We start from the raw sequence: 13,259 nt of genomic DNA, 5'->3' as shown, positions 1-13,259 counted from the left end.
CCAATTTGCTTGCTCACCTTCACCATCCACCATTACACCTGAGGGAATTTTAGCTGGTTTCCTTTATGTTAAGGCACATGTACATAAGCAGTCTGAGACAACTTTCTCACCTTTCTCCAGCATTCAGTAGTTTCATAAACACAACAACTATTGTTTATCGTAATGAGCACAGGGAGTCTTTGAATGCTGTTACTGTCGATCCCAACCACTCAATGAGATTGGTATTCTTTATTTTCCTGTTGGCACTATGCTGCCTTCGCTAGGATATCCATTTCATATAATAAGCACTAATTTATTTACAGTCTCCAATAACCTACACTTCCTAAAATATGAAGTGCACTATACACTTAACTGTTCTGAGACCTCAGAACTTATTAAAACAAAGTCCATTATCTATTTGTATATGTTCATGTACATGCATGTATTAGTCCACAATGTCCAAGATTATGTACTGATGGCATTTTAATGGCAATAGAGTAAAACAGACCAGTGCTGTTATATAATGATGTCAGTAGTGCGGTCTTCATAGAACTATTTGAGTGTTATGGAGCTGACAGAAGTCAAGAGACTATTTCTATGAATTTCAAAGGGCTTTGAATCACACCTGAAGTAGAAATGGTTCTGAATTTATACAAATGTTCTTTTCCCTGGAATTCAGTGATTATGGGCTTCAGTGTTTTGGTCCATGTCTGTTAGTATTTTCCACTTGCCAAAACGCTATGTAAGATTGAAGCCTTTTTCTCAACAGACATTCTGCCATATACTGTAATCTGCTCCCATATTGCTGATGCGCATCACGGGTTTTTTTCTCATCACAAGGAGAGGTCAGCTTAATTGTTCCCTCGTCCAAGCCCCACAAGCAGGCAAGGACTTTCCATGATACTGACTGTCGCTACAGTGTCATGTCAGAAGGATCCAGCAGAACTTGGCAGAATTTCTCTGTAATCATGCACAAGCAAATAACCCCTTAGATTTCTTACTTCCTTTTTTAATTCCTAACAGGATTTGGGGGTGTTTAAAGGTGGCAGTTGCCATAACATTTGCTACTTTGAAAGTTTTCCTTTGTCACATTCTTAATAGCCTTAGACAGAGGCCTTAAAGTGAAGGAAGGAAAGAGGTGAGGAAGGTCACCATCTTAGTGCACTTTACTCAAGGGAATCTTTGAGGCCATTACCATTTATGATATTTTGTACATTTATCAGGTGCTCTTCAGAAACCCAAAGGGCAGGTATGCATCCAGCTCCATTCTGGGTCTCTGAAAATAAGAAATGGTGTGCTAGATAGACTGTGTAAGGGGTAAGCAGGAAAATGTCACAACTCTGAAGGCAAACAAAAGTTACAAATCTGAGTAGCCCCTGCCATAGCACCAACTACTTAAAACCAAATAATAAGTACCCTAGCGTGTGTGCACAGGTGAGCTGAAGCATGGCACTGACAACAGGAGGGATGATTCTGAGTATGGAGCCCTGTTAAAAGCAGGTTCAGCCTACAAGTGTGTTTACTTGTATGTAGAGTTCACATGGCCCCCATTGCATACACAAGTATTTTTAAAATACTTTTGTTATGTGTGCTTTTACACTCAAGCTACGATTTGGAATAGGCTAAATTTATATCACAGAAAAACCTTTTCCCTCTGTCTATTATTACACTAAAGTTTTTTTTAACAGGACATTTGCCATCATATGGGAATTTTACATCAGGTTTATAAAGCCCTGAAAATAAAAGCTTTATTACCATTAATGCTGACAAGCCTTTAGCTACAGCTTCTACTAGCAGGAGCCACTCTCATATAGTGTTCAGAATAGTAATGTAGTCTAGCACAATCCTTGGACAACTGCTTGCATTTACAGAAATTGATGGGTTATTGCGCTGCAAACTTTTCACCTAAAAAGTCTGAGAAATGAGGTGAAGAACAATAGAGATGTCTCACTGGGAGAATAGCTTCACTACATGCAGGATTGCACAACACTTTGAAATCTTCCACCATCCCAGTCCCATGCTGTCTCTGACTTGGCAAACACTTTCATTTAGCCAGGGATCAGTAGCTTGGGAGGGGGGGGAAGTTCCATTCTCCAGCTGTTGTGTCATTTCCCTTGATAAGTCCTAAATTGACTGAGTTATCCAGCACCAAAGGAGCTTTCCTGTGGTAGAGATGCTTTATTATGTGCCCTTTCAGGGACAAAGGCTTCTGTGTCAGTAAACTGCTATGGAGAGAAAGGACAGATTTATTCTCACAGCATCATAAGCATTATCTTCTGAGGGGCTAATGTAAAAGAAAAAATTGTGCAGCATTACCATCCGAAACCTAATGGCTGATGTTGCTGCTCCTTGATTATCAACCTGATGGGAGGCAGAATGAAAAGCTTGAAAGGTTGATTCTCAGAAGGGCATGTTTTAAAAGATTATTTTTAAATTAAGGTGTTTTTAAAGGTAGCATTTTGTTTGGGCCTGTTCATCTGCTGCATTATTTTGGACTTTTGGCTGGTGGTTTGGGTTGGGCATTGTGCAAAATGGAAGGAAGCTTTGTAAGTCTGCTTATTTGGCATTAATTTTAGATAAAGCAGAAAGTCTTGCTTTCAAATTAAAAACACAAGCAGGTCATGTATATCTAGCTCTCCTCACGGACTGAAATTATATAAATATTGACACCAGCCTTCCTTCTGTATGTGATAAGAAGGGGAAATGAGGAACGTGACTTGTCAATCTGAGGGACATTTTGCAAGACAGAAATGGCAGAAAGGAGCGCCAACATTGCCTCACTTGGAAATGATCTGGCTGTTTTCAGGAGTTTAAAAACAAACTGAAAATCTTTTAAAATCTTTCACCTGGAAACACTGTAGCACGGTTAGTATTTTAGCAATGTGAATAAGCTTCATAACACACTTATGGCAATTTTCTGTTTGGGGAAGAAGAGAAAAGGATAAAGATTTTTTTTTAAATGAACATGAACATCTTAATAATGGAAGCTGGTGTAAGCCTTTCCCACTCATATGTGACATGAAGAACTCATGTGATTAAAACATAAATATTTCAACAGATCCTCAAACAGCCACTGGAGAGGTGGATGGGGTGAATCTAGAAGAAATCCGAGAATTTGCCAAAGCTTTTAAAATCCGGCGCCTGTCCCTTGGCCTGACACAGACTCAAGTTGGCCAAGCCCTAAGCGCTACCGAAGGCCCAGCCTATAGCCAGTCTGCCATCTGCAGGTAACAAGTTACATCATAAACTCTCCTCTCCTCTGTTTCTTCTTAATAACTATTTACCTTTTTGCAAGGAGTATGCCTGTGTTTGAGTCTCATGTCTTCAGAATGCATTATTTAATCTGGGATTTAAATTAACCAATGATGTTGGTGTATGGCAGCTAAAATGTTCTTATTGTGTACCACTAAAGTAACTTTAGTCTTTTTTTACCTCTTTTAAACAAGTGAGAAACAATGTTCCTGGCATTGAGACTTAATTCCGTAGACAAGCTGGAGACCCTGCTGATGCTGGATAAGCACCAGCTGACCCTCTTCATACTGTGCCATTTTCTACAGATAGGGTTACTGAACAAATATTTCATGGCTGCATCCCTGCTAAGTTAAAACCTGTATTACTGTGGTTAGCACTTCACATACAGGATGTTAACGATGATTTACCTAGGCAACACAGAAGGGAAAAAATTATCCTTCCTGCTATCTTGCAAACCAGCAGCTATTCATCTCTTATCACCCAAATGTTCACTAAAAAAAAACAAACAGATATCCCATGTATGCAAAGCAGAAGTAGAAGTATGCCTTAATCATTAGAAATGATATTACAGCCTTGACAGAGCTAAAGTAGGTAGAAGTGAACACCATATATGCCTGTACGTGTGTTGCAGTAATCCCATGTTTATGCATGAGGTAACAAACACACTTAGGTAACAGCTTTTTCCTCTTGGGCAATGCCTTATAGTCCTTCTCCATCAATGAAAGCCAAGAAACCAACTCTAAGCTCATTTAAGTGGATTTTGTTCTTGGTGATCCATGAAATGCTCTGTCTTTTTATCTGCTCTTTATACTTTTAATGTATTCCCCATAGAACGGAAGTGTACTTTTCCTGCAGTTTAAGACTAAGGTTATAAATAACATCAGTATGGGGTAGTGAGCTTGCAGCTCACATTTTGCTCAATGATTTTCCATAAAACCCATTGATTGTTGTTAAATACAAAAAGCTCCATAGGATCCTCTCACTTCTATGATCTCCCCTACTGTTTTTTCTTATAAGATACCTCCCTGTAGAAAATAACCTTTATTCAGTCTATACAAGGATACTACTGCTGGGAAATTTGTTTCAAGACTTGTATATCGTTATACCAAACAACATGTACTGCAGTATCAACACTAACAAGCAATGCCAATGATATGAATGCTATTGCTCCCTGTTGCTAAGGATTAATTTATTTTATTTTTTTTTTTACTTCTCTCTGGTCAGTAGGTAAAGAATGCCTAAAACTGATGGAGATTTTAGCAGTTGCTAATTTGCTGTAGCCTTACGTTATTGTTTAACATAGCATACTTTAAAGTGATAAATTGCAGTTTCCTCTGCTTTTGTCTAACTTGCTGTCTTCTCATTTCCTCCATCTACCTTGCAACAGAGAAATCCACTGGGGATGGCTTGAATTTCACTAAGCAAAAGAATTTCACTAAGCAAAAGCCCACTAACTGATTATCATGCAAACCCCACTAAAGATGCAGTTGGAGCACAGCCGTGGCTAACAAACCCACAATGAGGAGACCTTTTACAGAGGACTCCTTAGAAGACAAAATTGCTCAGAACATGAGGACTGGTGTAGAAACTGGTCCCAAATACTTGCAAGGGCATAGGGGAGGGGGGTTATTTCCTTTGTGCCCTCCAGATGGGGATATCATTTTGAGGTGTAAAAACCTTCTATGACTGAGCATTTCTTGTTAAGCATCAAGCCATGCTGCTTAGTGGCAGTATGCTGTTCCTCAGAAATAGTAGGTTTAACTTTTCTTTTAATGGTAACTAAGGAGTTTCAGTATGAAGTCCAGGGTAATGGGAATGGCAGTAAGGTAAGCAAGCTGAACAACCAATTCAGAGACAGAAGGAAACTCTCCATGTGCCCTGTGCAGATCACATCAGCAATACACCACCCTGCTAGTATACTCTGCATGCAAATAATGATATCTTCTTAATTTGAGACAATGCATTCTAAAATGTACGCTTGAGCCTGGAATATCACTGGACACCAAGGAAGGGCACCTTGCAGTCAATGCCACACTAGAATCCTAGGCATAAGTTAAATTCTCTGGAGTGTTGTTATCTGAAATTAATATTTGTGTTATTCTTTGTTTATGAGAAATGCTTTTTTTCTTCGAGTACTTTCTGTGGCTACCATGTGCTGAATAGAGACTCTAAAAACTGCATACTCCAGTTGCCAAGTTGCTTTGCACAAAGGGATTGATTCACTTGGCCTCATCTCCAGAGCACGTCGTGATTAGCGGCCGTGGTGGCACCGAGCAGGCTGGGGAGTGCGGCAGTGCCACACAATAGTTATTGCCTTTCTGCAACGTTATATACTGCAGCGTGCAGGGTGGACGCAGGCAAAGTGGGGAAATACTGATGGGTGGCATCAGAGGAGCTGTGTTAAGACTCTTTTAATGCATAGCAAGAGAGGATGAACTCACTAAATGGAAGAAGTACTTATACTGTAAGACCTGAAATGTGAACTTAGCTCTTCTGCTTGTTTTTTGAAAGGATTAAAGCTTTGTGTGGCTGCTTTTCCAGATGTTTTATAATACTTGTAAAATCTGGTTTGGCAAAAGACTTTTGATGGCAAAATGATATATAGAAGACCTCATTACAGGAAATGATATCATTCTGGTGCAGTTTGCAGAAATCCCACAATAAACCCAGCTTGGTGCCACAGCACATTAGTAGACTATTATGCTGGGTTTCATCTGGAAAACATGAGTCTGTCTTTGCACATTGTGGGGGCATTCAAGATAATTGCAAAGTGTCCAGCTGTTTCAGCTGAACACCACCGCTTCTATGAGGATCTTTTTCCGACCCAGAAAAGGGATATAGCGTTAACTTGCAAACAGTGAAAATTGCTGAAAAATGAAAGGAAAGGAAACCTGATATTCAGAGGCTAGTAACTGCCATTGGTTTGTATTATTAAACCCATGGTGTTTAGACCACATGGGATGGGAGGGGAAAGAAAAGGATTAATCACAAAGATAAGATGATAAAGAGCAATTGCCTTTGATGTCATTTCCTGTAATTAGACTTAGCCTTAAGGGTTTGTAAAGCTCATCAGAAATATGAAAACGCAACTCGTAACATGTATTACTTAGTGTACATAGAATTTTGTTATAGTGCTCGTTTTGTGTTAGCTTAAATATCTAGATATATATATATATTTATAGATATACCTATCTGATAGTTTTCGTAATCCATTGTAAATTACCTCTGCCAGTCAATTAGTCAGGCAGGCAGGAAGTCCCACCCTGGCAGAGCATCAGTGTAAGACTCTTCTTTCTCAATTTTCCCTCAGACACACCATCCTGAGAAGCCACTTTTTCCTACCACAGGAAGCCCAAGAGAACACTATAGCTAGCAGTCTGACAGCCAAACTGAACCCTGGCCTTTTGTATCCTGCCAGGTTTGAAAAGCTGGACATCACCCCTAAAAGTGCCCAGAAGATAAAGCCGGTGCTTGAGCGGTGGATGGCTGAGGCTGAGGCCCGCCATCGAGCAGGTATGCAGAACCTTACCGAGTTTATCGGAAGTGAACCATCCAAAAAGCGCAAGAGGCGTACCTCATTCACGCCACAAGCCCTTGAGATCTTGAATGCCCACTTTGAGAAGAACACGCACCCCTCTGGGCAAGAAATGACAGAGATTGCAGAGAAACTGAACTATGACCGTGAAGTAGTTAGAGTTTGGTTCTGCAATAAGAGGCAAGCACTGAAGAACACAATTAAACGTTTGAAACAACACGAGCCTGCGACAGCAGTTCCTATGGAGCCTTTAACAGACTCTCTGGAAGAAAACTCCTAAAAACAAAAACAACAAAATCAAAACAAAACCACACACAAAAAACAACCCCGCACCAACAGAAACATAACCATTTGAACTCTGTGAAAATACTTGTTCATCACCCTTGTAAGTAAAAGACTGAGAAAACTACAAGAAGGACAGTACAGTTTATAAATGTCTATGGGTTTTCCTATTTAAAAAACAAAACAAAAAAATACACAACACTTAGTGTGTGTGTGTGTGTCGTAGAATTAGTTCCCCCCAAAAAAAGAAAAAGCCAGTTTTTTTAAATGGACTTAAGGTAAACCAAATAACTGCTTACTTTTTTTCTGTATATTATGGAAATGTGAAAACATTTTAAGGAAAAAAAAACAAAACAAAACAAAAAAAAGAAAAAAAAAAACTTTTATCTGTTTAAAAGCGAATACAAGCCTGCCACCTGGAGGAGTGATTGTAGCCTTTCAGGTATCAAGTGCTGATTCACTATGAATACTATTAACCAAAGTCAGAAACATGGCATTGCAAACTAGATTGTTAGTCTACTCTTTTATGAGTGTAAAATTGTGTTACAAGTTTTTACATTTGTATTTTTCAAAGAGGATGAAAATAGGATTAATTTCTCTCATCGTTCGCACCTCCTGCAGGTGCGTACAAACAGCTGTTACAAAGTCATTACATTGTGGTCACCTCCTTTCCATTTCTTTTAGTCAACAGTTTTGCAGTCTTCAAGTGTTTAGGTGCCAAAAATAATTTATTTTTATTGTGATTTGCAGAGTGTGGTATTTCTCTTCTAAGGTTGTATGTCTTGGTTCGCATTTCTATTTTTTTTTCTGACTCTTTTTGCTGCCTCCCCTCTTCCAGATCATTCTCTACCCCTTCCTCAAACCCACATAGCTCAGCACTGTTTGAAGAGTTTTAAAAAGAGAAGTGAAATCTGAACACTTCTATATTGATATGCTGAAATGCAATAGAGGACAAAGAAGGATTAGGATTACATCTCATGAACGGAGTCCACGCTGAACATTGTGCTCATTGTCAATTATGTAGCTTGGGATTTCTCTGTCCTTTGGCCATGAATCTGGAGAGGTTACCCAAACTCATTTTGTAGTATAAATATAAACTGCACATTTGGTTCAGTAGTGCAACTATAACACGGTTCTGTTTGAAGCAATTTCTCTCCAAAGTCCACTAGCCAAAGAAATTTCTTGAGATTCTGATGAAAACAAATGGACAGGAAGAGAAATGATGAGGATGTTTTGATCATTACGTCACAATGGACTGTTCCAATGGTAGTGCTTTGTTCCTTCTGCCTTTTTTCATGCCATTCTGAAATTGATGCTGGCCCTGTTGACCTCTTCATTAGGAGGCTCTGTTTCTGCAGGTGTTTGCTGTGACTGCTGGCTAGAATAAGCAATCAGGACATAGGGAAACCCTTTATCCTTTGGGAATAGTAAGGTGGGTCACCTGCAATATGCTTCAGGTGAATTGATTTTCCTATAAAGACAACTTACCTTTGTGGCTTCCTTTTTGATTGGACAAGCATCTTCTAAAATACTATGGTCTTTGAATCTACGAGTATACCAAGGCTCAGAGGGAGGGAAAGGTATTGCAGGTTATCAATGGAGTACGGGCTGACCTACGAAGGTCACCTGCAATTTTAATCTTCTGCTGAGTTCTGTTCCAGCCTTTCTGGTTCAGCCCACTATGAGGGTAGAAGCTGCATCTTGATCAGGACTTTCTAAAAGATAACATTAGGGATTTGGTTCAGCTCACTGTAGAGATGGAATAAAATTTTGCTGGTATAACACCTGATTGCATTCACTGGCATCAGGATGGTTGTACTGTGTTTTTTCTCATCTACCCAGGACGTTGAAGGAGGTTCCTGAAGTGCTGTAGTCTTCAAATAACACCTCACTTACAGCATTTTCAAGAACTCAAGGCTGTATCAAAAACTTAGCAAAAGAAAGGGACTTCCATTGATTTCCCTAGGCTTTGAATCTGGCCCCAGCTATTTTATTAATGGGATTTGCCTTGTAGAATGGGGCATTTACTGCATGGTTGGTGGAGTTTTAAGGCTTCAGAGACCATCGTCTGTGCCAGAAACTACCTCTAAATGTGAGCACTCTCAAAGGTCAGGGTTGGAGAGCACTGAGAATCCAGTACTCTGGGCTGGGCTCACATCCAGCAAATGCATTTTAGGCTTTAAGCTTCAGCAGGGTATGTTTAAGGATATTTTCAGTATTGCTTTTATGAAGAGGAGAGTGAGAATTGTTATTGACTCTTTTCAGACTGTTGATATATAAATATCTCCTAGGGGAAAAAACACCTCAGTAACCACAGGCAAATTGTGAGGGACAAAAAAGATGCTTTACCTAAGCTGAGCATGTGAAGTAAAGAGACTCCCACAGCAACATCTGCCCCTCTGGTTTTCTTTTTCCTGCTTGATCCACAGATACCTGTATCCACATATATATCTACATTTTCTATACAAAACAGCCCTAAACTTGCGGCCACAATTCAGTTTACATAACGATCAGAAGACCACTCAGAAGCCAACAGGGAAGGAGGGCAGAACAAATCATATTGGAAGCAGACACCCATGTCTCCAGTATGCTGCTAATTGTCCAGTCATTAATGCCACATACATGATTCAGCCACCCTTGAGACCGTATCTCCCCCTGCTCCCTCCACCCCTATCACCAACAGCCTGGGAACAAAACCATCAACCGTTCTTTGACTAAAAACTAAATTGCCAGCTCTCCCAAGGACTGTTCTAAATTTTGTGAAGAAAAATCCCCCAAGAAGAAAAGTGAACTAAACAGTGTATGAAAGATATTAAATGTTTAAAAATCTTCTGGCAGCAGTTATATAAGCTCTTTTCTCTTCCAAAGTACATATCGGGAGGATGTAACTAGGACAGTAAAAATGTAAAATAAATACAAATTGCCAGCTTGGAAGAAAAAATTATGTTCATCCTACGGTCTTAAAATCATTTATGTGCAGTGATTTTTTTTTACAGTTTTCTAATTTTGTATTATGTTTTGTAAATTATTTATAAAGTGTTGTAATGCTTCTTATATTAATTTTTCTATAAACAAATTTTTGCTATGAGGCATAAATGGTGCCTGAACAGATTCTTAGGAAGATAACTTACATGTGAATCATACATCTTTGGGGGGGCCATAAATATTTTGTTTTATTTTGTTACTTGAAACATATCTGGTTTCCATTTGTAAAAAATTTTCATGTATTGATTACATTTGAATACCTTTTAATTTTGCATGTGACTAAAAGATAGATTGCTACCAGCAAATGAAAAAAAAAATCTCTTCAGTCATATGTGAAGGTTTAATGGTTTTCCAATGTATTGGTCATTGAATTTTTTAATATATATATATATAAAAAATTATTATTTGAATAATGAACCAAGGGTTCACTTACTGTTCTGATTTTGTCTTTTTATGTTTTTCACTAAAAAGCTATTTTGGACAGTTGAAGAAATCAAATGCTTTCAAATGGTTCCAGTTTCTTTATGTTATTACTGAAAAAATTACCTTAAAAAAGAAAAAAAAAAAGAAAAAAGAAAGAACAAGAAAGCAAAAAGGAGCTAAGAAGGAACAAGTAGAGGCGTATCAAAGAACTCAAGCTATAACCAAAAAGAAATATGTAAAATGCCTTTGCTCGTCTTCTCAATGCTGGACCAAAGCTCAATGTATGTAGGTATATGCACATTGTATAGATATGGCTAAATGTTGCTGACAATCTCGCAATACTAAACTGTTACTATTTAAAAAAAAAAAAAAGAAATACAAAAATAAAACTGTTCATCAGTGTTTTACCTCAGCACTCTACTTGTACCCAGTTATCGACCAACATTCAAATAAGAAGATAAGAGAGGAAATTGATTTCCATGTCAATGTTTGACTGTAAAATCTGTTTGGAAAACATTTTGTAATGAGCTTTTTGTCATGTGGTTTGCTTGTTTCCAACTTGAGATTATGTGGGGCACATTTGTTTATTTATTGTTAAAAAGTGATATTATTATTATTAATTATTATTATTACTATTATTATTATTTTTGTCCTATGTGCTATAATCTACAGAATGGTCACCAGGGTCACTTATGAAGCACTGCAAAAAGATCTGTTTTTCCATGCATGGAGCATGCAGCGGGAAAGATGGCAGTACAAAATGGACTGTATCGTGTTGTTGAAAAATACGAATAATTACAAAAGGAGTCAATGTAGTGGACTTGTGACCAAGAAACCAAACTGGATATTTAAAAGCTCCTTACTACTCTGACTTTGAAACCAAAGCTGATTTATCTGCACAGGTTGCTTAACATAAAAAAAAAAATTAAAAAACTGACAAAAACTGTACTTAATCTAGAGCAATATCTGTATGGTCAGTAAAGCTGCACTTTGTGTATTTCTTAACAGCTTCAGATCTGTCACTTTTAATTTGTACCATAAAAAATAAAGAATTGTTTGACATGAAAAATAAGCTCCTTTCATGTATTTGTCTTAAATCTCATGCATTATTCACATGATCAGAGCTCATGTAATTTCACATCAGCTCAATACAAAAATAGTTAAATGCTTGAAAGAAAGGAAGAAAACCCATTTGCACTCTTGAGCATCGCTTTTTCTGCAAAACTAAACACTGTTTCTGTACCCAGAGTGGGCATGTACATTGGTGATGTCTTGTTTTCTCTACAGATATGCAGAGTAGAGGACCTGCTAAGGGATATCATGGAATCAGTCAGGTGAGTACATATTATCCCCCAGGCCAAGTGGAGCAAAGCACAGATGCACAAGAAGGCCAGAAATGGTGGATCTCCCAGTGCTTCCACAGCTCCCATAACAAAGCCCCGGTAAGTGAGGGAGGGGGATTGTGGTAGCAAGCTTGGGTCAAATTTTCAGATTATTTCACTTGTGCTTTTGCAGAGCTCCTGAGGTTCATTCCTCATTTCTTCCTGTGATTATTATAACAGGTAGCAAAAATGCCCTTTTTTTCAGGCCATTTACACTGAGTCATGTTGAAATTTGTCTACATACATGATTCTGAAATATCAACAATTTTTAAGAAATTATTTAGTTGTATTAGAAAGTTGTTTTGGGAAAAAAAACCAGCCTAGAAAAATGCTCTTACAATATTAGAACATTGTGTTTGAGCATTGGGAACAAAACTTTTGCAAAGCCTTTTTCCTTTGATTTTTTTTTAAATATTGTTTTACATTTCCAATGCCACACGCTGAATAATAAAAACGAAAACAAAATACTTACTTACTCGCATAGAAAATACAGGGAGTACCTGGGGTATATATTTATCTGGAATTTTTCCAGATTGGAATTTCCCTTTTCCATGGGTTTTATGGCATATGTAAGAAAGACAGTGTAAAAAGACAGTTTTCTTGTAAACAAGATGATCTAGGCACCATAAGCAGGGCAAAGATGATAGAGGTATAGGCTTTTGTTTGACCAGCTAGTATATGTGGAAAAAGTACATAACCTTTTCGGTTACCAAACCCTGCTTTCATCTGAAACAAAAGCACCTGAATCCAAAGGTAAATGGAACCTGAAAACAGGGAGAAAGAAGAGACTGGAGTAGCATGATCATTTGAAGTCATATATTAGTACCAACTATGCTGCCATTTCCTTGTTTCATGGGCTAAACTGTCATGTGCCTGCTTCATTTCAAAGTAGTGACCACAAGTTTCCAAGCACCACCTACACACAGGCAGTGCGTCACGATTGAGCCCTGGCCCAGCAAATTTCAGAAGGTAAAACCATGCAGTTGGACTCCCAAATCCCACCCCCTCCACCCCTGGGGAAAGGGAAATGAGATGAAAAAGACTTGTGGGCTGGAAACTAAAACTACAGCTTTAATGGAATTAGAAGAGGAAGATGAAAGTATTAAAAAATATAAAAATATATGAGATTGCACCCCCACCCCTCAACAACTATATGTCACCAGAAATATTGTAGAGCAGACATGAGGGAGAGGGTCCTGAGCTCAGGAACTAGATTCAGAAAGGCACCGGGTCAGAGGCAATCAGACAGACAAGGTCCCCACTGGACATCAGTCATCACAGAAGAGGGGCAAGAGCCTTGTGATCTCTTATTTTGTTCCAAGTATGATGTATATGGGATGGAATACTCTGTTGGTCAGTTTAGGGTCACCTGTCCTGTCTGCTCCACCTTGGAAATGCGGACATTTTCTGCCAGCTGGAGG

The 13,259-nt window shown here is 38.5% G+C and overlaps 1 protein-coding gene across 4 annotated transcripts in view; it reads left to right on the top strand.

Moving 5' to 3' along the window:
* The window catches only part of POU6F2 (POU class 6 homeobox 2), a 323,558-nt gene extending 313,740 nt beyond the window's left edge, over window positions 1-9,818 (top strand). For 3 of the 4 annotated variants that reach the window (XM_069859806.1, XM_069859807.1, XM_069859809.1), the window contains exons 9-10: window positions 3,038-3,206; window positions 6,542-9,818. In XM_069859806.1, coding sequence (XP_069715907.1) covers window positions 3,038-3,206; window positions 6,542-7,046 — 674 coding nt within the window. In that variant the 3' untranslated portion in view covers window positions 7,047-9,818. The remainder of the gene's footprint in view (window positions 1-3,037; window positions 3,207-6,541) is intronic. The other variant, XM_069859810.1, reaches the window with a different exon arrangement.
* The last annotated feature ends 3,441 nt before the right edge of the window (window positions 9,819-13,259 follow it).

Source organism: Phaenicophaeus curvirostris, chromosome 6 (genome assembly GCF_032191515.1).
Source record: "Phaenicophaeus curvirostris isolate KB17595 chromosome 6, BPBGC_Pcur_1.0, whole genome shotgun sequence".
Lineage (NCBI taxonomy): Eukaryota > Metazoa > Chordata > Aves > Cuculiformes > Cuculidae > Phaenicophaeus > Phaenicophaeus curvirostris.
The sequence above is the reverse complement of the archived record's forward strand: the minus strand, read 5'-3'. Positions and strand labels throughout refer to the sequence as shown.